Here is a 27,332-nt window from a genome sequence, read left to right as displayed (position 1 = left end):
AGGAGCCTGAGAAGGGACTATGCCCCCTGTCCTGGCATCAGGGAGCTGTAAACCCCCTTCTCCCAGATAGCAATCATGGAGTGAGGGCTGGGAGATCCTTATCCTCCAGCCCCTGGCTCCACCATCACCACTGGGGAGTGTGTGTGTGGGGGGGTGGGGCTAGAAGACTCTTATCTCCCAACCAGAGCTTCACAGTCACAGGGCTCAGGCTGGGAGACCTTTATCCCCCAGAGCTGGCTCCCTGACCGTGGGCCTGGTGCTGGGAGATCCCTACCGCAGAGCTCAGGCTGGGAGACTTTTATCTCTTATAAGGGTCTCTCAGCCTCAGCCCCATGGTCATGGAGCTGGTGGTCATGCAGAGCCCTGTGGTCACAGAGCTGGTGCTGGGAGCTACCTGCTGTCAGGTGCTGGGGAGCTTGTTCCCCCCACAGCTCCATGCTCACAGAGCTGGGAAGGAAACAAGTTCCCCAGCCCCTGCCTTGAATGCCTGGATGGGGACAATGTCCCCTTGTCTTGGTAGCAGGGAGCTTCCAGCCCCTGCTTCCCAATCATGATTGCAGAGTGGGGGCTGGGAGTTTTTACTCTGACTTAGTTTACACCAGAGTAATTCGTGTGTAGATTAGCCCAGTGTTTAGAATCATTTTATTTATTAGATACTCTGCCTCTCTCTTTATATTGTTAAATTAATATTCAAGTGCCTCTAAAATTAGGTCTCACGTTATCAACAGGGATCCTGGTTTTCTCTGAGGGGAAAAAAAATCCCAAATGTTCGGATTTAAAGAAATAACACCAAATCCAACATTTTTCCATGATTAAAATGAAACACCACTAATACATGTATTTCATATATGTATATATATTGGTATACATATACTAGTGGTGTTTCATTTTAATCATGGAAAAGTGTGGATTTTGGGTTACTTCTTTAAATCAGAATTTTTGTTTGTTTGTTTGTTTGTTTTTTCTCAGATAAAACCAGGCTCCCTGGTTATCAATAACTGATATGAGCTTTACTGCATTGTTTGCAGCAGGCCTTGAAACCATGCAATGGACACATGGCTGCTTCTTTCCATCCATCTGAAGTTGGATTTCATCTAGGTCTTATTCCATTAAGATTAACAGCAAAATTCCCCAAGACTTAAATGGGAACAGGCTCAGAGCCATAGTATAATATGCTTTGCACATTTTTTGGAAAGGCTGCAATTCTGTTAATGTTTGTTTCCTATCTAACATAAAAGCCAGGCGTTGACATTCACACATAAGTTTGAGATGATCCAGATTGGGTTGTTTACACTGTAACCTCTTGGGAACGGGGGGGTGTCTATTTTTGCCTTGTATGTATAGACACATATTAGGCTTTGATTGCTCACTGAGATCTCTAGGTGCTAATGCAATACAACTGCATAATAAGGCAGAAACTGAAAATGTATGAGCTCTTTAGGCAGATGGAAGGATCATCAAAATACTCATGAGTAGGAACTTCACACACAATATCAGCTGTTTCCTGTTTGTCTCTGACTTTAAATGCTTCTTGGCATTTTTTTCAAGGAAAGTTCATTTATTTATTTGTAGCAAGGTCTGAAGGAAATAAAGTTCCTACATTTTCTGGCTACTGAAGTGAAAACTTAATTTTGGAGCCGTTACAGTTTTTTAATATTTGTGGAAGATGCGAATTATGCTTCCTGCTAAATTATATATTGTTTGTCCTTTGAAAAGACACATTTATAGAAGCATCTGCGAGTAAAACTATGCCACAACATTTTCTATTTGTTTACTGTTCTGGAAACAGAGGACCAGATTACCCGTCTATCAGAGATTTCCTCTTGCCATTGGTCATGTTGTGCCTCTTTAGCTGCATAATAGCAATGGCAGAGATCCATGGGAGGGTTAAAACAACTTGGAACTCCAGGAACATTAATTCCCTGACAATTTCTATGTGCAGTTCTGGTGGGTATACAAGTGAAGGTCTTTAGCTTCCCATTCCTCTTCCTGCCCCTCCTGGGAGAAGCAGATCTCTGTGAGGAATAAAGGAAGAGGAGGATATGGTGCAACAGAGATGGAACTCTTTTTTCTGATGCCAACAGGAGTTCTACATGTATGGTATCATTCATGTAGGTAGAAAGGGAACTCCAGGCTTAGGATGTAGCATATTTGAAAAGATGATGAAAATGATACCTGATTTAGCAATAGATTCCCTTATTCTATGTTTGTAAAGCAGACAGGCAATCCCCTGCAATGCTTTATTCTCACTGATGACAAGAACAAGTGCGTTAAGATCCAAGCAAAGAAAGGCATTGTGGTGCACAAAGACAAAACCTTTACTGCATCTATTAGACCAGGCTGCACAAAAATATGTGCCTGTAGATGGTGAGCTTTCTAATATACCTAATATATACTAACTTACTTCTTTCTTTTATGGAATACTTATAACACCTACCTCTTACCTACTCATGAAACCAATGTTAGATTTCCAATGAGACTACAATGGATTTGGGCTTAAAGCAACTTTACTCTTTTTTTTTTCTTTTGAAAGGATTTAATTAGTTTTCCTTTTTCTGAGCATTTTGTTCAAGATGTCCCTACACAGAGAAGCTCACATTTTAATTACACATTCAAGAATGGAATGCATGTTTTGGGGGGTTGTTCTTTTTTTTTGTAAACCAAATCACATAAGAATTAGCAGTTTCTGTTCTGTAAACAAGACTGCTTGTTGCTTGGGACCAGTAAGTTGCTTCTGCGTTTTTCTTGTTTTAGGTACTGTTAATTTTGCTAATGGCTTTATATGTTATAAAATTTTATATAATCGATGTCACACTACATTTAAAAATAAATGTTTTCCATCTGGCAAAACAGAAGATGGTAAAGGCCCTGCTCTAACACAGTGAATGATCAAAAGGCAGCAGGGGTACCTGTTGCTGTTGGTGGTAACTGTTGGATAGTGAAGGTTGGCCTGGTGGGGGCAACCTGTTAAGACCAGATCTCTGTGCTGCTATAAAAAAGCAGTTTGGTTCAAGGTATCTTCACTGGAGGTAAACCACATGATACAAGCCGAGGGCCTACGGTTGATACTGTGGAAATATGTTTGAGCCGAATTCATCTGACAACTGAGGTCAGTAAGGTACAGTGAAGACCTCTGAGATCCTCCTATTAGGGAGGAACCTGGCTCATGATGTGTCCTAAATTATATTTGGTGACAGGACATAGGAAACAAAAGGATGAGAACGTTTTTTAGCAACAGATGTCTTCAAAAGGAAAGACTGAACCTGTCAGTGGTAGGTCAAGTCATTTTGCCAACACATCTACACTCAATGTTCCCCAGATGTTTGAGAGAGAATATTCTGATTACCAGGCTAGTTTAATTAGCATTCTCATTAATTTATTCAGCATTCCCATAATTCATTATCTATATCTTTCAAGAGACTGCAGGTTTATTTTTCTGCTTTTACATGTCATTCCCCCCCCACCCCCCAAATCAAATCAACAGGAATTCTACACTCAACTTAATGAAGCATGAAAGCTCCTGTTAAGGATCTGTTGTGGGTATTCAAACTATAGATTTTTCATGTTCAGGACATTCATAATAGTTTTTATTACTGTTGTCTGCATATGTGTGTTTTTATTTCTGTTTCTGATTCTCCCCTATTCTCCCCTGGCCTCGCCTCTGCCCATATGGAGAGGGAAACTATGGAAATCTATGAAATTTGACCAAAAGGAAGTATGGGATAGTATTTGAGGCACTGAACAAGGATTAAAGAGAGTTGGGGCCAAACTACAGACTTGTGGTGTAATCTCAGGCAAATCACTTAATCTGCTTCTTTCAAACTTACTATTGGGAGTTAACTTTTAATGGAAAATTTGACTAACTCCTGTAGACCGCTTTAAAATGTCTTAGCCTTAGTGTCTTCGGGTTTCAGTTCCATATCTGTAAACTGAAGAATATAGTTATTGGTCATTTTACATTAAATATATTAGTGATTTAGAGACACTCAGATATTCTGCTAATTAGACCAGATAGTCAGATGGATAAATAGCTATAATTTATGCACATTAACAAAATTTTCAAAACATGTACAATTTAAGGAGTAAATGCACATAGAAACTCCTCTTATCAAATAGATGTAGATACTTTCTAAAATAAGTGTGTTATATTCTTCAAAGACTACATTTGGCTCTTCGGTGCCATTATGCAAATCTATAGTTTATGACGTGCTGTGAGTTGCAGCATCCTAGCAAGTTATGGAACAGTGTCATGTTTAGTACTTATGTATGTTAAGGCAAGTTATGGGAAAACTATACACATACAAAATATTTTAACATCAATTGTACAATTTTAAACTCAAAAGGGGATCAGATAGTTATTCATATAATTCAATGGCCTGACATTTCTTTTAAAATTATTAATCAGCCAGAATAGTCAAGTCCTTGTCTTTCATTTCTCGAATTTACATGATCATTTTAGGAAAAGATAAAAAGCTTTTTCTTAATATGCAAATTTTTAGTAGAAAACAGCTATAAAATTTTAAATCCCTATGTTCTCCTCTGCTGCTATGCAGAATGGCAGATGGCAGGATAGAGATCAGTTTATAGATTATACATTTCTGATGTAGTTAGTCTATACAGTGCATTGCTACCTTACCTTGTGCTTGACTTCATACTGACACAGCTAGGTACCCCAGTCTGCCCTTGGTCATGCCATTATATCCATAAGGAAGGAAACAGAATTACCTGGGTCATCTGTTTTTCCTTCCTTCCTTCCTACAAGCCCTTCAACAGGGCACTTTATGAGATGCTAACTCTGTTGGAAGGAGACCAGTCTGACTCTTGAAATTTTCTCTCTTGATAGAAAGCTGCTAACCTGGCTTCTTTGCTCATTCAAAATATGAGACTGACTGGGCTACCAGCTGGTTACCAAATGGTCACTGCAGCTTTTGCAAAGCAGGAATGTAAACTTTGAGCTTTTCAGTTTCATTTTGCTTTCCTACAGGCATGTACGTATTATGTCATGCAACTTGCTGAACAATGTAACAGCATGAACTTCAGTTTGTGGAGGAGAAAAAAAAATCACAAGTCTGGGGAGAAAACAGCCCTGTGTACATGTTCAGCATACAAATGTGTGTGTTTTACAGAGAAACTGGATGCTTTTTTTTTCAGGGTATGAGAGTTTTAAAATCTTTTGTTTGAGGTTTCTGAATTACTGTGGAAGATGGTTTCATCAATAAATATAAACCACATTTTGTGCTCATTAACCATCAAAGTCCTGATCCTTCAAGTGCTTAACTTGAAATATAAACAGTCTCATTTATTTCACTGAAATACTTAGGTACTAAAGGTAGGCACATTATTAAGTATTTGTAGGGTCATGGCTAAAGTAGTCAATGGGCATAGACCATTAAGTGAAGTAATGCTTATATCCTAAAAACCACAGAGGCTTTTTTGTTCTAATTAACTATCACTCCCTACTGGAGCCATTCAGCTTCCTGAAGCAGTATATTTATGATCCAGACGTACGACTTTCTTGAATATTAATGTACTATCTAGAGTAAGTGCATGGAGTATATTTTTGCAAGTACAGCACCTCTTATATAATGGACCAATAATTAGAAAATGTGCAGTTTCAATGCATGTTTTATCTGAGAAGGTACTTCATTTAGGAAGTATTTGTAGATGAAGGTATTGATGTCAAAGACAACGTTCTTGGCCAAGTTAAAGAGTTCACAGCCAAGGCCCCTGAAAAGAATTATCATAATGGGTGCTGTCATCTTTAAATGTGAATTAGGACAATGCTTTTCTTTGTAAATGCACCCACTAACATAAAACCCTTCACGGTACCAGACTTCATTAAATTCTACAATGATGTAAAATAAGAGTGACGATAACAACAGCATTGTTTTAATCTATCTAGCTGCTTGTGTGGCCTTTGGCACTACTGTTATTCATAAACCGTTTACACCTTGTGAGAGGATTTTATCACAAAACTCTTGTGGAGTAGGGCAGTATTATAGATACTTTATAGATGAGGAGCTGAAGCACCAAGAGTACCTATACACGACGCGCTCCAGCAGACTCCAGTGTCACATGTATCCATGTCCCCATACTTGGAAAATGGCAGAGGGGGCACTTTAACTAAAGCTATTTCAATAAACTTTAGTTAAAGCACCCCCACCACCACTTTTTCAGCATGGGGACACTAATACACATGACGCTTTGGTACTTTAGAGCAGTTTGGTGCCACTCTAATCAAAGTGCCACCCTGCTCCCCACTCCACTTCCAGAGTATGTCTATAAATACCCCAAAGAACTTATGGTTTGCCATAACTGTTAGCTGAAGCTGGAAATAATGTTTTTTTAAAACCAAACCCAGCATCTGTTTTGACTTGAAATATACAAATATCTTATGCAAACATGCCTCGCTTAGCTGGAGCTAACTGGCTTATCCTGGCAGGGTCTGGGGAAGTACAACTCAAGTGCTGCCGATAGTCAAACTATCACTGCTGTGGGGAGACAGCAGCTTGACTTATAACACATTGTTGCAGTGCTACTCAGCAGTGTAAGTAGAAGTGGGCAAGTGGGTCAGCAGCCCCGGGTACCAATTTAGAAGGGTGCAAGAATAGCAGCTGTCCCCACTGTCAACCTGGCCACCACCAGGGTGCAATAATTCCTAGTTACACTTCTGATGCTAATCCAATCAGCTGTGTAGCTCCGTTGTAGTTAAACAGTGTTCTCAGTCAGGCCAGGCTGCTTGTGGGGGATAACTTGAGTATATTAACTCACACGAGCTCACGTCGTGAAGACAAATTGTGAAGTGATTGTTTCAAGGTCAAGGAAATTGTGGGTCTGATAAAAGAACTGGCACTTGCTTTTATGACTCATGTCCACTCTTCTGTCTACCCTTTCTAACTTTTATACATATGCTATTGGAATGTTTTAAACAATGTTAGAAGGCAATAATTACTCCATTGCAGGTTTTTAATAAATGACTTGGCTTCTATTTAAAATACAAAACAACAAAAAGAAAGCAAACAACTTTTGGAGGCTTATGTGCCACAGGGAAATATTATAACTAATGATGATGATGAATACATTACTTTTACAGCATTCTAAGTACTGAAACCTTGTGCTGTTAAGTACCCTAGTGGGGTTTATACTAATATAAAATGTAATAAAATAGAGGTCACTGTCTCTTTAAGCTACAGAAAGGAAATGTATCTGCTTCCAAGGGATGACTAGTGTGTGCTTATCTAATTGACTGTGTATTTTGTCTAGGTGTTGAGGGACAGCTAAGAGAATGAAGGCTCTAAGTCCCCAGCGGAAGCATGATATGGCGATGCAGTGCTGGTGCTGAATTGTTCTCTCTGATGGCTCTATGGGAGTGGATAGCACTGAGTCTTCATTGCTGGGTTTTAACGGTTGCTGCTGTTTCGGATCAGCATGCCACAAGCCCCTTCGACTGGCTCCTTTCTGATAAGGGACCCTTCCATCGTTCGCAGGAATATACAGATTTTGTGGACAGAAGTCGCCAGGGATTTAGCACAAGATACAAGATTTACAGGTATGAAGCAAAGGGGAAGCAATTACAGAGGTATCATCCATAAGAAGTTGTATACAAATGACAAGAGGTTTCTTTAGGTGAATGTCTCAGGTGTGGGAACAAATTCACAGAAAACATCTTGCTGAAATGCAGTAAAGTCTGGGTAATTTAGCCACTCCAAAGGGAATGCAAAAAATAGTAAATTATCCAGGATCAAATAATTTATTGGGAGTTAGCAATGAGGGAGGAAAAGAGGAAAGGGGACTGCTAGCAAAAAATCAGAGAAACAGCAAATCAAACTGTTCTGGTGAGTTACCCCATAGGCAACTTAACCAGAGTTTACTGTATATGTAGAACCACGTCTGCACTGTGTAGTATGGGAATACCTGCTAATGCTGTTTCTATTTTGTTGCAAAATAAATTGGTGGATGATAATGTTGAAATAGAAATCATTGACATGAACAATATTTTTCCTGGTCTCCGTTCCAAAGAAACATTAGGACCAGGAATGTTTTGAAATATTCACTTCCCAAATATTCACCTCCCAAATATTGTGATGACCTTTCTCAAACAGAATTGTAACTTGCTTCTCAAATAGTACAGTTAATACCAGTGGAATCACTCAAGGCATGAGTTGAATCCTGGCTCCACTAAAACCAATCTTAGAATTATGAAAAAAATAGGAATGGACTTGAGGATGCCATATAGTCCCACCTGCAATTCAAGACAGGATTATCCCTGTATAAACCATCCCAGACAAGTATTTGTCTAACCTGCTCTTAAATACTACCAATGATCAAGCTTTCCAGGTAGACTGTTCCAGGGGTTAGCTCAGAAAATGCTGCCTAATAGCTAACCCAAACTTCCCCATGTTGTAATATAAGCCCTTTACTTCCTAGCTCATCCTCTGTACATAGAGAAGACAATTGTTGAACACTTTTTATAAAAAACATTTCTCCCCTTAATTCAAAGACTGCCTCCCATCTCTCCCAAACATCTCTTCTCCGGACTACATAATTCAAATTCTTCCTTTTTTCATATGCCATGTTTTGTAAGCAGTTATTTGTTGTTGTTTTTTGTTGCTGCTGTTCTCTCTCACATTTTGCCACGACTTTCTCAAAAGTGTCCAAAATAGGATTAAGTGTTCCAGATCAGTGGTGCTGAATAGAGTAGAAGCTTCCAAGAGAGAGGATGTGATAATGCAATACAGAGCAAATTATCAGCTTACCCCATATCTCACTTTCCTCTTTCCTCCCTGCTTTCTTCTTATTCTTCCTCAAATTTAAATGGATTAAATAGTTTACATAAGTGGTCACATATTTCTCACAGATTAGTCTGTGGTAGTTTCCAGCTCCTTTTCTAAGGATGGAGTTGCAGATAAAAGAAGGAAACAATATATTTTCTTTGGTCTGTGTCCTCAATCAAATTGTTGTTAGCTTGTAATAGATTTAGACTGTTTTAAGTCCATATATTTTTTTTATCTTAAAAGACCTTGAATAGTTTCCTTTTCTTTGTGCGTACACCAGAGGGTGCTATATTGCAGGTCAATTTTGCTATACAATCTCTTGAAGTATAAAGAGGAATTAAAGCATTTTGAAAATAAAGTGTGATTCAGAAATGTGCCTGATGAAGTGGCTTGTCTCAACAGAACTGTAGCACCCAATATTTACTGCATTTTAAGAGCCAGCTGTCTGATTCAATATTGTAAAGCCAATAATACAAAGTCTGTGACAGCATATTTTATTCCTATTATTTTACATTAGTCAACAGTGCACCAAAAGTATCTTGGTAACAAAATTAAAGAAAGAGCCACATTTCAGTTCAGTCCATTCACTAAGGTCTTTTGGACTTTTTTCCCTCTGAACCAATATTATAGAAACATTATTAAGTCTGGAATGTCTGATATACATAGTGATGAATACACACACACACACACACACACACACGCACACACATATCTATTGCTTGAAAAAAATGAGCAGGCAGGCATATCAAAAGAGCAGCACGTTAGGTATAGTTATAAGAGATCAACAGAAACAGTGGAGCCTATGAGTCAGTCTTATAGCTGAGAAACTTTATTGTGAAGTTCCATTATAAAGATATATTTTCATTAATATGTGATACAGAACACTATTGTGAACTATAGAGTTCTGGAATGGTACTGTAAAATATTGGAGTACTTTAAAAAAGGTTATTTAAATCCCTATTTTTTTTCTCTGTGGACTTTTAATGGACTCTAGTACTATTCAGGGTATAATTGTTTTCCTTCTTCCCCTATTGCCCTGCATATTTATTGCAAGAATGGGAACAACCATTTTAGGAATTGAAGGGATGTTTTATCAGCTGTGTTTATGTAATCATCCACACCGGACACATTAGGCCATTGGTGAGACTGTTCACAATAGCAAGGTAAGAAACGGGATGGGGATGCAGAAAGGCTGGGAGAATACATTGGTTTGTGCATCATTCCCTTCAGTGCTGGAACAGCTTTTATTAAGATGCTTGTGGAGCATTGCCTTTATGGTTGAGTAGGAGAATGATTCAAATGTGACCTGTTCCTTTTCCCTTGAATCCTGTTTCAATGGCTATTTTTACAAAAATAGGAGCTAGAGTCTTTAGTTATCACATGGAACAGCTATCGCAATGTGGCATATGTCTACCAAGACTAAAACGTTTCTTCCCAGCCAGGAGAGGCTATGAGAAGTTGCAGTGAACTCTGTCTTTGCCGTCTAAGGCTCACTTTCCAGTATTAAAGGTGACCCATATGTCCTCTACAGAAACTTCCAGCCTTCTTGCATAAATAACAACTGTTCTGCACAGTAATCATACCATTAGCAACAGCCTAATATCGCCAATAGATGCTCATAAAAGTGTACAGAAATGAAATACTCAAAAATACCTAGATCCTGAAAATCTGAATTCTGTTGCACGCATTACATTTTTAACAGAAATTAATTTGATTGCATCTGTTTTTCTCTTGGGATTTTTATATGAAGAGACCATCACATTTTTTTTCCCCAGAAGCAGAAAAAAGTACGCAGTTACTAAAATTTATATTCTGCTTGCAACAGAAGTTACAGGATGCATACTATTTGGCTTTGACAGCCTCAGGAGAGGCAGTTAGGATTTCAAATAAATTGAAAAAAGAAAAACAAGCAAACCATCAATTGTATGATTCATTTCTCCTTTTTCTTATTTCAGTGTAACATTTTCGAGTATAATCATCTTCAGAGTAAAAACAAGAGAGAATACATTTTATCTCCTTTAGATCTTTTAAGTACAGCAACCACATAATGCATATTTACATACCACTGGAATGCTAGAGAAAAGGGCTTCAGCCTACAGCATTAAAACTGGTGAAGGGCATATCATTGACTCGAATAGGAGCAGGAGCAAGTTCTAAAGTCACAACAGTTACAAAACGACGGTTAAAAGGGCCTTAAGTGTCATATATCAATGAGAACGGGATGCTACAATAAGCCAATAATATAAGTTTAGCTTAATGGAACATGAAGCAAACATGACAGCTAATTACTGAGCATGTTTACCCAAGGCATTATGTTGCCATAATAATGTGCTATGGCAACGTAGTATTGGCAGGCATAAACCATGATGCCACAGCTACGTTCCTGTAGCAATGCATTCCCTCACTATACTGCATTGCTACAGTGAGCTATTGGCTAAAAATGACCATGTACCACTGGCATGGTGTGGTATGGGCGGTTACTACACCATCATTTAATACTTCCCGAAGGTGCCATTGTTACTGTGGCATTGTTTAGTAGTGTGCCATCATTATGGCATTGTTGTTACTGTACTATCATTTAGTTCTGCCAAAAGCAAGTACTAAACGACAGCATAGTAACAACAGTGCCATAGGGGCATGTGTAGACATACCCACTGTCAATTAAAATCAGGTTTCTGTAGGTGAATTAAATATCCATTGATCAAGAACTTGAAGTTGAAACTGGACAGGTTAGATTTATTTTAAGGCAGCAATTCATGTCCAAGGATAAATCCATTTGAAATATTTTCTCAAGGCACATATGTCTAGTCATAAAACCTACACCCACTAGGTGATCTAACATCTTTGATCTTCCATTAATTTAATTTTGATTACCCACTTGGTTCTTATATTACATAACCTATTTGCATTTTAGACAGTTAAAACTCCATAATATGGATTATATCTCTTACCAAAAAGCTCAGTCTAATTTTTACAGGTATCAGTGCAAGGAATATGTACTGGCATTTCTAATTTTCCTTTACTTCCTAATTGCTTTCCTGTCAACAAAGTGAAGAGAAAATGAACGTCATTCTTTTGTCACCAGAAATGAGATCTATTATATTGGCTGTTGCAACACCTAGGGAGAAAGTCAAAGTTGGCACCGTGAGGGTGTGTTCCCATGAGCATACACAAGCAGGGGCACACATTTCCCATGGGACAAATAGCAGTGGCATATATTTGTGCTACTGCTATTTGTCCCCATGCACACATGTTCTGGCACATAGCAAAGCAACCTGGTGGAGTAGAGGAGGCTGCTTAGAAGGAAAAAGTAATGCACAAAATTGGGAGTGGGGGTGCAGGCAAGAAGTGGCTTCTGTTATATCAACGTCCAGAAAAGAAATGTACAAAAGGACTTTCTGCTACACCTGCGTGCTGCTCCACGCTTTTATTTATTTATTTATTTTGGCATGTTGTTGTTTTTCTTTTTAATCCTGGGATCTCCTGGAAGTTAAAAAACAAAACAAAACCCTATGTTGCTACTTTTCAGCATGGAAAACACTTCAACGGGTGGTATGTGGTGCTGCAGATGTGTCTGGAGTGCCAAATGCTGCATGGCTGTGCTTGTCTGGATGTAGCCTGAATGTTCAAATTCATTTTTCCCCCTTCTCCTTTTATACAAGGTTCCTAATCAGACCATACTTCTGAAGCCAAAAGACACACTTTCTCCCATCCCCCCATTACAAATTCAGAGAATAAAATGACTAATGGAAATAAAATAGCAGACACACAAAGCTAGGAAATTCCTTGTCTGCAACACAAATATGGTTTGTTAAAGGTTATATTTTTAGTCTTTTAATTGGACATCAATTATTTTTGGATGTGTACACTGGCACATGGCCTGATCCAGCAAAGCACAGAATGCTCCCAGTGTGACAATAAGCACTCAGCCCTTTACAGAACAGGCTAAGAGGCATAAGCACGCACCATTTAGTATTCCTGTTAATTACCATTGAAGAATAGATTGTTTCAAGTAATATTATGATCTGTGCCACTAAAAAAAAGAATGTTTTCTGCACTGTGGTAGGCTAATTCCTGATAGAAAATATATTCTGAGATAATTAGTGAATATCCAGTTTTTAGAGGCACTCACTGCTAGTAATCTACAGACATATCTGTAAGAGAGGCATCTGGAAGGCTGCTGCAAAAGTGAACTTGCTCCTAAATGAACTCGATTGTTAAATTGGTATCTTATAGAAAATTCTGTGCTTAATAAAAGTTAAATGTTTTGCTGCAGAATTTCAAATTTGTGCTTTGTTATTGACTGTAAAACAGCCGGTTATGCAGCTGAATTAAAAAAAAAAAAAGAGAGAGAGAGAGAGACTGAAGAAATTCCAAAGATGGGAAAAATAATGAGAAAAATAGCTTTATGTTAGGAGAGCAGGTATAAGCATAATCTTTCTTGGGTTGTGCAGAAAATAACAGTGTATTATATACCTCTGCTTGCAGCATGCTACATAATATATGGTTGGACAGAGTAGGACCCCGTAAGACTGTTCTATTGTAATCTGAGGTTTTTACTTCGAAATTTGAGATACCAACCACACAAGCATCAATGTTTTTACTTAATCACACTAGTCTTTTTTGTGACAATAATTTGTTCAGGAAGCTCACTTAAAATATGCATAAATTTATTCAACAAATTAGTAAACAAAACTGGGTTTGGAGTTGTAGTTAGTACCTAAGACCGTTAGAATAATTTATGGAAAAAGGGATAATTTTGAATACTGCAGAAACAAATAGGATTAAATGTAACTCTATAAAATGAGTCATACTGTTATGGGTTAATAATAACAATGTTTGCTTCTCAGTTTTAAGTGACAGAAGGAGAAAGCTCTAGGTGAATCAGTAGATTACCGGGTTACTGTAATTGCCAATGTGACTCGGCAGAGAAAAAAAGCAAATGTACTCCTGGGGCACATCCTCAAATGCAGGGGGATGTGCTTGCAGAACCTAAAAGTAGTAGTGGCACAAATTTGCAACTAAAGGAGTGGAGACGCTCGGGCCAGCAGTCTTCATGTATGCCAGCACATGCTCCTATTGTATGCACTACACCACTTTTTTTCTCCCCTTTTTTTTGGTTTTGTTTTTTTGTTTTGTTTTTTGGTTTGCTATTTGGATTTTCCCATAGCAAAATTTGCCCCCCTGCTGCAAATTTACAGTGTGGGACCCATTTTAACTTTCTGGGAGTGCAGTTTGTGGCTCCACAAACCGCATGTTCCTGCACATCTGGATGCACCCAACAAATGCATTAGGACATTAAACATGAAAGAGAGAGAATAGCTATTTAAGCTAAATGACAACAATAGCACATGAACAAGAACAAATGGGTGTAAACTGGACATGAATAAATTGAAGCGTGAGATTAGAAGTAGTTTTCTAGCTTTCAGATAAGTGAAGTTCTGGAACCGTCCCTCAGTCAGAATACTGGATTCAAAGACACTAATTGTACAGTGCTCAATTCTTTTTAAATTTAAACCATAATACAATATAAATGAAATTCAGGGCCTAAGTGTGGAGTTCTTGCTAATGTTCTTGAGTATTTGCTCATGGCAGTAGTGTCACTAAAGTCAAATGGGAGCAACAGCAATACAAGCTGTCTTTTTACATCCCTCTTAATGTACCTTAACACTGATTTGGAAGGATCACCCCTAGATGGAAGAAAGCAAATACTACTATCTGTTGGTTTGGGGTTGTTGAAAATAGTGTACTGGATATTGTACTTGTACCAAGATAAGCTAAAGTTGATTCTCACCAGATGGGACTAGCTTTTTGTTGTTATTTGTTAGGGGTTGACTTGAAATGACGGGAGGAGGTCTGAAATGTTAGGGAGATGAGACAGATCAAACTCCTTAGCTATCTTTTGAATCAAATTTCTGTAATAAAATGTAGGTATGTGAATTTTGAACAGACTACTCAAATTTGCTTTGAAAATGGAGGACTGCATAAAGACCATTTCATCTTCTTGAAATAAAGGAAGTTTCTTTGGGGTCCAGGGATAGACCCTACTTCTGCAGTCTCTCTGCATTTCAGTTATACTTCATTTTATCCTTAATGCTAAAAATAAGAAACCAACCCATAATAAATAAAAAGGGAGAGAGGGGGTAATATTCATGAGGGACATGAAAAAAGGGACTAGACACAAAACTGAGTAAAATAATTACTGTACAGGTTTAGATAAATGAGCTGCATATAGCTCTATCTGCAACTACCTAGCTATAATAAATGGCACTGCTAGTGTACTTTTGACTACTTCCTAAAATGAGAGGCTTTGCCTCTCTTGAGTACTTGCTTGCTTGTGCACTGCACTGCATGTACAATATCATGGATAGACACAGTGAACTGAGATTATAAATGCATTAACGGGAAACATGTTTACCTTCTACAATTGCAATTTCAGTGGGGAATAAAGGGCAGAAATAGTTCTGTCTGTTTTTTCCAGAGGTTCTCTACATCAGTAAATTGCTTTTGGCTTAAATCATCATTGGGCAATTTGCTTTAGGGAATTTCCCCATTCAATCAGAATAAAGGGTGCTATAATCAGAAAGGATCATCATTCTAAAAGGGTTTACCAAAGAATAGTCTACTGAATGCACAAGGCCCTTATTTTTTAATCAGGTTGCACAACAGCAGAAAAGAAGAGTAGCACTATGACTTTTTGGAGGTATGAGATGAGGGAATTCTACCGAGATGCAACTCTTGGCCAAAGGAGCTTACAGACCAAGTAAAAAACAACAACAGACAGATGTAATCAGATGTGGGAGGACAAGAAAACTGACAGTACTGGTCTGCATAACCCAGGCAGTAGCCAAAGCATGTTGGCAGCTAACTGCAGCAAAAGTGCAATGTTCCTGCTTTACATATTGGCCAAAGGAGGGAAAAAAAGACACGCTATTTAAGGAGACAATTGGGGTATCATTGGGCACATCTACATGAGATGCATTAATGTGCATAAGTGTGTCTACACATGCAATGCCCATTAACTTAGGATAATCATGCCTAAATTTGATACCTACAAATGCAGATATCAAATTTAGGTGCAATTAGTTAATGCATATTTAATGCTTTAATACATAATGCATGTGTAGGAGCTACCTGACATTAACTTTAGTGTCAGGTCTGCCCTCCCTCTAGAGGGCTGGCTTAAGCCCAGCCCCAGGGAACATCCAAGGGCCCGGGTGCTGGGCACCTGCCTAACCCCTTCAATTGCACCCCACTCTGGGCTTGAAGACTGAAAATAGTGTATATAGTTTTCCCCTTGTAAGTTGGTTTTTTGTTGGTGGTGGGTGAGGAGGGTGGTAGAGGGCTCTGTTGGTTGGGGGGGGGGTTCTGTTTGTTGAAGGGAGAGGGATGGGGTGGGTACTGTGAAGGTAATACTTTGTTTGTTTGTTTTGCACCCTTATATGTCTACTGAGCGTGGTGCTGGTGGTGGACAGGGGATGTGGGTAGTGAGGCAGGAGGACTGGAGCAGGGAGTACAGGAGAAGGAGATTGGGCAGGGCCTCCTACAGTCAGTGCCTTGACCCCTGCTGGTGAGTGTGCAGCTGTCCTGGGGCCTGGGTGGGGAAGGAGCCTGCTGGGGGCAGCAAGGTTAGTACCATGGCCAGCAGAAGCATGGGGCACTGGTCATCACTGACAGGGGCTGGGATGGAGCAGCAGGGTGCTGGGAGTTGCTGGCAGGGGCTCAGGGAGAGAGAGTGGGCAAGGAGGGAGCTTCCTCATGCTGCACCTGCACTGGGCACATGACTTCACAGGGAAGAGGCTGGCCAGGGATCAGAGTTTTCCAGGTGGCTGCCAGCTCTGGCTCTGGCTTCAACATGGTTTCCAAGTGCTGGCAGCCATGTGGCCAGAGGCAGGAGCTCCCTCAGGTAGCCACAGGGGCACATGGCAGGGCTGCAGGAACTTGGGACTAACCTTAGTGCGAAGTCACTGAACGTGTAGTCACTTACCAAAAATTGTTTAATGTGCATTAGCTAAAGGCACATAACATTTAGTCATGCCTTAAATGCACATGTAGATGCACCCACTGGGTACTAACTTTGGGAGGAACATGCTTCTCAAGGTTCCCTCTGGAACTGTGCAGGTCAATATTACAGCTAAGTAGTAACTTCACAAATAAGTTCTATTTAGTGTAATGGAAGATAGGGCCAGGTGGCACCTTATTAGAGACTAACTGATTCAGCAATGCATGAGATTTCATGGGTGACAACATACTTTGTCAGATGCTACTTCTGCCTCTCTTTGGCAGTGATTCTCCACCACAACACCTTAACATGCTGCCACATCTTTTTAGGGCAGTGTAAGCTGTGCGGAAATAAGTGAGGTGTGAGGAGATAAGCAGGTAAGATAAGAAAATATAAATGCAGACTTGGATTTGTCTCTGCCTGAACTATCTCCATTGCCAACCCCCCCCCCCGCAAGGAGGTAAGCATTGCAACTAATGCAGAATAATGCCATAGATGCATATTAAAGTAAGACTGACACCCTATTATAGTTTAAATGAGACTTCATGATATCACTAAAAATGGGGTAGGAATAGGGGATACAGGAGATAAAGGAATAGGAAAAGGAAAATGATAAAATAAAAACAGGATCCAAAGCCAAACTGAAGTAAATGTAAAGACTTCTGTTGTTTCATTGGATTAAACCATGCTTGACTAATTAGAATGACACTGGACAGTTGCAAAAAAGTTGTTTGTATCTTCACGATAGAAAAGACACATTCCTCTTCATTGAAGAATGTCACTTCTCTCAGCTATGTTACTGTATACTTCCAACATATTAGCAAACCCTAAATCTTTGGGGTGCTAGATATTACAGCGAGAAGCATCTTAGAAAACTCTAATGTAAATATGTAGTTAGGTAGATAAGATCCTAAAATCTAAAAGGTAAGTTGTCAGTAAAATCTGAACTCATTCTTAGGCAGTGCTCTAAGCTCTTCTTTTTGCAGATGCATTGACTCACCCTGCAACACTTTCGATAAGTTGTCCCACTGGAACTGTAGATGCAAAAGCCTCATTAATTAATATAAATGAAATTCTTAAGGGATAAGGCAAAAGCATTCCCTGTGTCAGAAAGCTGTAGATGAAAGAGTTCAATACAACTGAATAGCAATAATTTAAGTTGTTTAAGACAATTGTTTAAGTTAGCCTAAAACTAGAAGAAATATAATTGAGTTAGTTTGTATACATTAGGCCTGATGATTAGAGATATTAGGGTGTGTCTGCACATTCACATTTAATGCGTATTAGCCCAATGTAAAGCGCATTAAGGGAACATGTTCTAAAGTGCTTGCCTTTAATATGCCTTAAAAATGGTTATTTAAAGCTATTCAAGCCTAATTTTGATACCTGCATAAAGCAGGTATCAGATTTATGTGCAAATAGATAAATTGTACTAGTGAATATGCAGATGTACATTAACACAGTATGTGTCCATTGACTTGGGACTAATTTTAGTCCCACGTTGGTCTGCACACCATGTTAATGCACATTAGCATATACATGTGTAGATGCACTTCTAAATTGCCTTGATGTGACTTAGGTTTATGCACATTAAGTTTAGGAGCACTTAAAAGCATGTGTAGACATGCCTGTAAATACCTACAGCTTTGATTGGTTTTAGTTCTTTTATGTAAAGCTTGGCTTTGCTGATCCTTGTAAGAAAACACTTTTACATTGAGCAAGGTTGCGGGTTCTGATACTTTTTTAATAGGTCCAGAAAGGCCTAGCCAATTTTCTCTGTAACTACTTATTTCCATTGTTTTATTTAAAAAAAAAGATTTTCTCTCTCAAAAAAGTCCCAATATATTACCTTTAAAGATTAAGATCATATCATCCCCTTTTTTCTGTTACCAAAAACCCAACATATTGGAAACATTTTTCAACATATTTATCCAAGTGAATCAGTGAGAGGACATTCTTGTAGTAATGGGTTAGAAAAACAGCAGAACGAGTAGACACTGATAATTATAGCTGGACTTTTTGATCATAGTCAGACACCTTTCTTTTATTTTAAAGTACTTAGGAAAAGATTAAAACAACAACAACAAAAAGAGTAGATGATAGATGTTGAAAAGCACTTAGTGATAACTGTGGTGTGTTCTCAAACAGAAAGACGTGGGCATGTGATTCCCCTATTATTTTTCTGTTTGGGCTATCTGCGAAGCAGCTTCTCCACCCAATCCACAAAGGAAGCATTGCGGTCAGGCCTGGACAGAACCTCAACTCCATCCTTACAGTATATTACCCAGCACACAGTTGCTACTGAAAAGGAAATAATCTCCACTAGAGATATGGCTAGCATAGATTCTTTCTACCTTGCATCAACTTAAATGTCAGAGTCTAGTTTGTGACTCAAAGACCAAGTACAGACACTCTACTTTTATTGGTATAAGTGATCAGAAACTGATCTATACCCATAACAGAACAGAAGTTTGGCATACATAGTCTGGTTTAAAAATGGCAAAACCCAGTCTAAGATTTGTATCCTGCCACCAAAGAGTGAATCCGTGTTCTGTTCACTACTGACCTAAACTACACCACTTACAGAAAACCACATAACTTGAGATTGATTCCATCTCAGGCCTTTTGAAAGTCTGTACCTAGCCATAGTGTACGTCTATATCACCTGCTTATCTACTAGGAAGTGCTGCAGTAATGCACTGTACAATCTCTCAGCTTGAAAAGGGATGAAATGTAGCCACCTTCATGTGGCACTTGGAATATGCTGATAAATTTGTGTCCATTTTGTGGTGTACTATGAACAGAGCAAGCATGCTTCTCTGTGGCAGTCCCTCAAGTTCTAAATCACAATTCAGACCCTAGTCTACCGAGGATCTGTGGTTATGCCATGACCTGCTCCGATGGCATAAAAGGGCTGATCTGACAGAAGCAGAGAAGCTGGAACTGCTACTGCTTTCAGAGGGATCCAGAATGAAAGAAGAAACAAACAGTGGCTTCAGTCCTACAGCATTCAGATTGATCCGGCAGACATTTGCCATTGATTGTAGGAAGGTAGAATCAGATCCAAGTGGTTTCTCCATCTTGCCATCCCTACCCTGCACATTATGTTGGCTTAGTACTAAAATTACTGGGGTTGTAAAAGGAAGGCTGAGTTTCTTTTTCACTGAGATAAACAAGTGTTAATGCTGGGTAGGATACTGGGCAATGGTGTTGGCTAGGCCAGCAGGATTAGAAGTGTTCTCAGGAGTCAGTTTGTTTGACAAGAGCACAAGTGTGTTTCTGCTTGGCAACAAAACAGACCATTGATGCCAGCATTGCCTTCTGTGGGTTTTTGTTTTTTTATTTTATTTTAATACACTGCAGGAGTCTGTGTTCTGACAATCTCTCTTTGCATTTCTTCCTTTTTGGGGTTTTTTTTTATTTTTTTTGAGTTTTGACCAAAGGAAAGTTGGTTCTCTCTTTACCTCCTAACCCTTTTCTATAGAAAGGTCTCAGGATCCCAGTCAAAACTGAAGTGAGGAAAACAGTTCTTACTTTTATATAGTCACCACTGTCAGACATTTCTAGAATAGTTTAGTTTGTTTTAGTTATTAACTGCTGGGTAAAAATATGAAAGAATAATTTTCGTAGTGAAACCTATTTAAAAAATACTGTGCTTTCTCATTTTTATTAAGTTTATAAAAGTGTTTAAGTTGCCCTAAAATATTAAGATAAAAGAGTCTTTAAATTAATGGTTCCATGCAACCACCAGAGTTGTATAAGAGCTATTTAACACTGATAATAGATTCATTCTCCAGTCAGCAGGCTGGACTGCCAGGATCTTGGAAATGAAATCGGGTCATTATCATTAGTTCTTTGAAGATTCTTGTTATTTGTGACTTTGTTCTTTCATTTGCCATTCCTTTTCATTTTCCTTTGAATACCCCCGTCTGTATTATCACTTATATTCAAAATTTAGAAGAGTTAATATAGATAATCATTTTCAGAAAAGGAAAAATAAAACAAGTTTATGGATTCATTTTGATTTGTGAAAAATATTTTTCTGTGGTTTCACTGCTCTGTACTTCAGATTTAACCAAACTTTTTATTCTTTATTACAGTTAGCTCAGTGGTTATATTTAAGATTAAGCTGCTGTAATTTCTGAGAGCTATTTTCTTTAGCTATACCCGATTTTCTTCTTTATGAGTGCTAATGTTTAGACTTTGTTTAAGGACACATTCTGCAACTTGTAATTTTGCCAGAGAGAAGAGCTAAATTGCAGCAGAAGCTTTGGATTAAGAATTTTTGTTACCACTGGTATAGATTTGAGGGCATGATCTGTTCCTTTGTCCCTTTCATTTACTGAAAATGTATAATAGACACCTAGCATTTTCACTTAGTTATTTATCATTTCCTCCTGAGATAATTGGCTTAGGGTTATAGTCAACATCCCAGAATTCAGTTTTCTTTATCTTCTTTCTGTGATTGATCCTGCTGAATGTGCTATTCATTATGCTGGTCATGAACTTCTAGTGAGTAACTCTAATGTACTAAAACCATTAACATTAACAGACAGCCCAAATTCATTCCAACAGAGGCTTTTGTGTTGTACAGCAATTCTTAAACAAGAGTTTCTAATCTCTCATTGCTGGGATCTTAGCAGAGTCTTAATATGCTTGTTATGGACAATAATAATTTTCTGGCAGGTTTGCAAAAATCAGCATGAGTGCCAAACTTCATTTACCTTCTAATACAACTAATTTGTAGCATAGTTGTATAATATTTAGAGAGAGAAGATATTTTTCAGTTCTGGCTTCCGGAAGCTAATTTATATAGTTCTGAGAAATGCACACACAAACTCTAAGAAGGTTTAAAAAAGATGCACACTTAAGTCCCACATGCATCTAAAAGACAGCCTTTGGTCATTTATAACTGATATTAACTTCTCAGAGGGATAATCTATGGATAATTTCTTTTGTTAGCAACAATACAGTTTGAAGTCAAAACTATCAGTCATATCGAAAGGACTGACAAGAAATCAGACCTAAGAAAATAAATGAAAACTCTATTTAAAGTAATTCTAAACACTTTAAAAATAATATTTAAGAGCTAAGACATCCTGCCATTTAATAGATTATGTATTATTAATACTGTTTTGGATGTTGTAAATGTACATTCACCTGGCTGAGAAGGATATTCTAATTAGAAACCCTTGCACTCAGTTCTTATGTGTATAGTTTATATATCAAATTTATTAAAGTACTACATAGTAAAAACATATTTTAATCAATTGCACATAATTTTCTAAATGATGTTGTGTAATAATAATAACTAAAATATAAGTTCTTAGGTACTGGTGTCTGCACACTAGGTTGCAAGGTGTTTATAATAGAGGACTGCTATCTCCAGCATGTGCCTCTTCACATACTCCAAACAGTTATCAGTAGTGATAATGTTAATTTCCATTTTGTTTTTCCTGATGTGGAACAAGAAGAACTGAATTATTTTCCTGGCTCTGCCATGGATCTCCTGCATGACTGATTATTCGCCATGTTATAATTGTAGCTCAACTGAAATAATGGTTGGAAAGTCTACTATGAAGCTGCAAGCACAGTTGTGAGGTGATCAAAGTTCATCAGGTTCCCTCTATACTGTTTCTTACAAAGAAGGAAATCCCAGTGCTTGTCTTTTAAATGTCTATTGCTAGCCCCTGCAGGTTGTCATTGTCAAACTTCTATTGATATTTTAATTGTATTTTACCACACATTTATTCCTTTCTAGTTTTGCCATCCTTGGCCCCACAGTGATAAAACCTCTTTGTCAACCTCTTCCTTGGGTTGGCTATGATGGCCATCCATCAGACCAGGAGGAGCTGCCTCAATAATGAGGTGTTTGTTGACTATGTAGCTTATACTTTTTACTTCTTTGTGCCGTATTTCTAGATAGAGTTCCTTTGGCAGTGCTGACATGTTCCTTAGACTATCACAATGGGCACAACCAAATATAGGCTGAGTATGTGGGGGCCCGAAGGCCCTAGCCCCACTTGGGAAGAGAGCTATCAGGGCTCAAACCTGAGGAAAATCATGTAACATTTCTTCATTATTTTGTGTTGTAAAAGATGGATTCAGTTATGTTGAGAATTCTGGATGTAAGGTGACATGCTTAGGAATGATGAGTGAGGCCCTGAGCTATTACCAAGGATCCAGGTTTTCTGTTTGCAGTGGAAAAATGCAAATTTTCTCTTATAAAGGAGAAAAATGTGGAAAACCATGGGTTTCCCTTTGCAGGCTAGCAGAGTTCCAGCCTGCGAGGGGCTGCTTGGGGCTGCAGGGAGCAGGAAGGGCAACCGGAGGCAGGGGGCACCTTGTGCACACATGCACATGACAGCCAAGCAGCAGTAGCTCCCTCCAGGTAAGGTCTACAGGGGCAGAGAGAGGGCACAGGAGATATGTTAGGGTGGCCAGGAAGCACAGGCGATATGGCTGAGAGGGATGGGTGAGCCAAGATGATGCAGTGGGGTGGGGATACGTGCCCCTGAGATTTCTTTTGCCACAGTGGGGTGCAGAGCTGCAGCCAGGCTGGACGAGCTCCAGGCAGGAGCCACCTCTGTGGTCCAGCAGGTGGGTCTCGGTGCAGAAGAGAGTGCCCCACTGCCATGGCTGCTAAGGTGATGCATGACATCAGCACTGGTGTGGAGTGGTGTCCCTGCTGCTGCTGGGTGGGAAGGGGGTGCTTCACATTGGCAGCCATAGTAACACGGCGCTTCCTCCCACACCGGGTCCCACATGTTGGGCTGCAGGGGCAGGTCCTGCCCGGAGCTGGTCCAGCATGGCTGCATCCCTCTGCCCATGCCCCTCTGTGGGTGGAGAAATCTCAGGGGGCACGTGCCTCCCCACACTGTCACCTGTGCCCCTTCCCATCCCCCCACTTGTGCCCACACCCCTCATCACTTGTGCCCACATCCCCATCTTGCCAAGCTTGCTTTAAGTTCATGAAGTGCTGTCCCTGTTTTTCACTTGCATATTATCAGGCTTTTGGGGGTTCTTTTTCTGATTTCTGTCACTACTCTTCTCCACCTAAGGAAGCAAGTTTTTAGTTTTCATCAACTTAAACTTGCCTTCTGATGATGCAAACAGACCTGTGACATTTTAATTGCCTCAGTTCTCCCTCTGTAAAATCAGGGAAAGTATTTTCTCGCTTCACCTGGTCCTATTTAGATTTTAACCTCTTTGGGCCATGGGCTATCTTTCACAAAGTGTTCGTTAATTGCCTTACATGGGTCTCAGTCTCTGGTACTCTAAGAGCTAAAATAATCCATAACTATTGTTATTTATACTGCTAATAATAATTAATGTGAAAATAAAGAAAGGGATACCACATTCATTCTATAAATTAAAGCAACTCAAAAAAATGGAAAGAAATGAAGTTAATGACAGATAGTACATCTTAAAGTATACAAAACTAATAGCTTATATTCCTAGGTTTTTTTTGCTTAAAAGAAATCTTGATGTATGGTTCTACTCTGAAAAGTGTCCTTATGAAAACAGCAAAAATGGATTTACTATAAAAATTATATTTACAATTATCACGCTTAATTTTTAGAGTTTACAGGGGATTTTTTAAATTGAAGATTCCAAAGTCCAGCTTGGGTTTTTGTAACTTTATGCAGACCCTGGAGTTAATACAGAAAGAAATTTTAGAAGTCTGTGGTTGAGTTTGAAACAGAAGTCTCAGGATTTAGGTTGCTGATTCACTTTGACACTTCTGAAATTTCCGTTCACTGTTGATAATACATGAGCCAGTATCAAATACATTTCTCTCTAAGATGTTTTAAGTCGGAAACATTAATTGGAATACAGAGTAGGAAACCGGCATACTTTATTTGAGTAAAGCAACGAGCTAGACTTCAGAATTCATCCTGGGGAAAGATCTCTCGGGTAAGAGATGCCATTTTTATATAATCACTCTTCAGACTATAATCTCGCTTGAATGTATTTGTGATTGATAGCTGTCCTGGAAAATGTGTACCAGACATTCAAGATGGCTTTATTTTAAACTGCATGTGATTGTTGTGTGCCAGTACTGGTTTTGTTTGCTTTGATACATGCAAAAAAACCCTACTAAAAAGTCAATTTAAAGGGATTTTAGTCTAGCAACTAATATCACTTAAAGCCAGATAATGAAGAAAAGATGTTAGCAACAATTCCTGGTCTGAAAGGGCAAATGAGACGAGCTACCAGCCGTATCTGTTGGGGCTGCACAAAATGGAAGGAAATTTGCTTTGAGAAAATAGCTTAATACCCAAAGGGTAATTAGAGAAAGAAATGTCAAGCTTAAGACTTACATTAGAGAGAATAGCTGTATTAGCTTGTAGAGAGAGGTAGTTACCTCTGTTAATCTGAAGGTGAGCAGAAGACAGGGCCTGATATACAGGGTGACACAGAAGACAAGTTATTTAGAAATGATTAAGCTTTTATAGGTAACAGCCCGTGATGAAGTAGGCTGTTGCCTATGAAAGTTTATGCACTTCTGAAAGAGTTAGGGCCTTCTGACACATTACATTTAGGCTACTCAAAGTGGTTATTAGCATTAGTGTTAGCTGAAGTTTAGAGCAGTCACACATTCAATTGAGCAAGGACCTCGAGGACTAAAAGGTAACAATCCTCTCCCTCTCCTCTCCTCCTTTCCTGTTCCAGGCTTCCCCCACCCTCCACCCCCTATCTCTTGGGGTTGTTTGACCCTTCCCAGGGCTCCCCCATCCCTTAGCATGTGGGGCTTCTCCCCTGCCTCCTTACTGGGGCTGCCTCTGTGCCTCTTGGAGCTTCCTCCCTACTGCCCCCAATGTCTAGGAATCCTACCCTACCCCCAGTCCTCACAGCTTTCCCACACCCTGAGTGTCCCCCTGGGTTACTCACAGCTGCCAGTGTTGTCCTGGACAAACAGGCACTGAAGGGGAACCTGCCTGCCTGGCCACCATCGCCGCTGAGCTGCAGCTGCTTGCAGGGCTGACCCTGGCCAAGAGAGCAGTGGCAGTGGCTGTAGCCAGGCAGGCAGGTTCCCCTTGTCTTTCTGCTTCCCTTGGACAGTCCGGAAGCCATAGGTGAGCAGGGAGCTCTGGCGAGTGAGAGACTGGGGATATGGGGTGCTGGGGGTGGGGGAGATAGCTGCCTGATCTAGTGGGGGGTAGGGGTTGAGGCCTGATCTGGGCTAGTGGGGGGCATTTGGGCCAGGCGTTATACTAACATGTAGCCTAGAGTGGCCACATGTAACATGAGTTGGGTAACGCTAGGGATGATTAGGTCAAATGGTCATAAACTACTACAAGACTGTTTCAGGCTGGACATAAGGAAGAATTTCTTTACTGTCCGAGCCCCCAAGGTCTGGAACAGCCTGTCATCAGAGGTAGTTCAAGCACCTACATTGAACACCTTCAAGAGCAAATTGGATGCTTATCTTTCTGGGATCCTATGACCCCAGCTGACTTCCTGCCCTTTGGGCAGGGGGCTGGACTTGATGATCTTCTGAGGTCGCTTCCAGCCCTAATGTCTATGAAATCTATGAAGTACTGATTACAGATAAACCTAGCCTGGGGTGTGGTAACTTTAAGATTCCTAAGGGGTGCTTAAAACTAGTTTCATGCTTTAATGTATAGATAGTTCTAGGGTTAAGAGCTCCTTGAACTAACCCAAATTAACATGTAACATAAAACTTAGTCCAGCGGTGTTCAATCTTTTGCTTGCGTGGGCTGGTTGAGCTGATCAGGGGTGGTCCATGGACTGGATTGGGCCCAGCATGATGCCCAGCCCATGGGGCTCCCCACAGGTCTAGAAATGTGTCCTCTGCCACCACATTTTTTGGACCCCTGGGGAGCCCTGTGAGCTTCATGGCATGGTTCTAGGGGTCAGTTCTAGCCTACAAACCATGGATTGAGCACTCTTGCATTACTCCATGAAGTGCCATCCTGCCCTGCTTTCTGCCTATAGTAGTGCCTTCCCTGCCCCTCTCAAAAGGCCATCTCTTTGGTAGGTGTTCAGTAGTAGTATACTCAGAACTAGTGGTGGTGGTCTTCTCAGGGCTTTGTTGATGGTATTCCAGTTTACACAGCTGAAATCATTGCCAGGAATATAGAGGCTCAGATAAAATGATAACTACAAGAAAGTGAAATAGTGCTGTTTTGAGGTAGACCCTTTTTAGAAACAAGTGAAGACCAACATTGAATTATCTACATTTTTTTAGTTGGAGTTATTTCCAAGCACTAAGCAAGGTTTTAGCACTTTACCCTGAGGCTCTAATACATTTCACTGCATGAATCACCCTCCTTTCTTTAATAAGAGTGTTTTTAATTAAGAAAATTAGAACTAAATCTGATTTTTACACTTCATTATGTTACTGTCTTGTGTTTTAAAACATTGTCCTAGATACATACAGGTAATACAGGTGAGAAGAGGAAATCCCCGCACCAAGGCACCTACAAATAGAGAGACAAGCTGTAGTGGTGGGATTATTGTTCCTATTTTATACAAGGGGAAACTGAAGCACTGAGCAATAAAATGATTGACCAAGTCATAAAGAAAGC

At 39.6% G+C, this 27,332-nt stretch overlaps 1 protein-coding gene across 2 annotated transcripts in view; it reads left to right on the top strand.

Moving 5' to 3' along the window:
* Positions 1–27,332, top strand: part of BRINP3 (BMP/retinoic acid inducible neural specific 3) — a 340,223-nt gene that overhangs the window by 15,597 nt on the left and 297,294 nt on the right. For both annotated transcript variants that reach the window (XM_090048817.1, XM_090048818.1), the window contains exon 2: positions 7,264–7,549. In XM_090048817.1, the coding sequence (XP_089904943.1) occupies positions 7,314–7,549 (236 nt within the window). In that variant the 5' untranslated portion in view covers positions 7,264–7,313. The remainder of the gene's footprint in view (positions 1–7,263; positions 7,550–27,332) is intronic.

Source organism: Crocodylus siamensis, chromosome 5 (genome assembly GCF_052110815.1).
Source record: "Crocodylus siamensis isolate JL-2025a chromosome 5, ASM5211081v1, whole genome shotgun sequence".
Classification (NCBI taxonomy): domain Eukaryota; kingdom Metazoa; phylum Chordata; order Crocodylia; family Crocodylidae; genus Crocodylus; species Crocodylus siamensis.
Note: the sequence above shows the minus strand (reverse complement) of the source record. Positions and strands in the feature narration are given on the sequence as shown.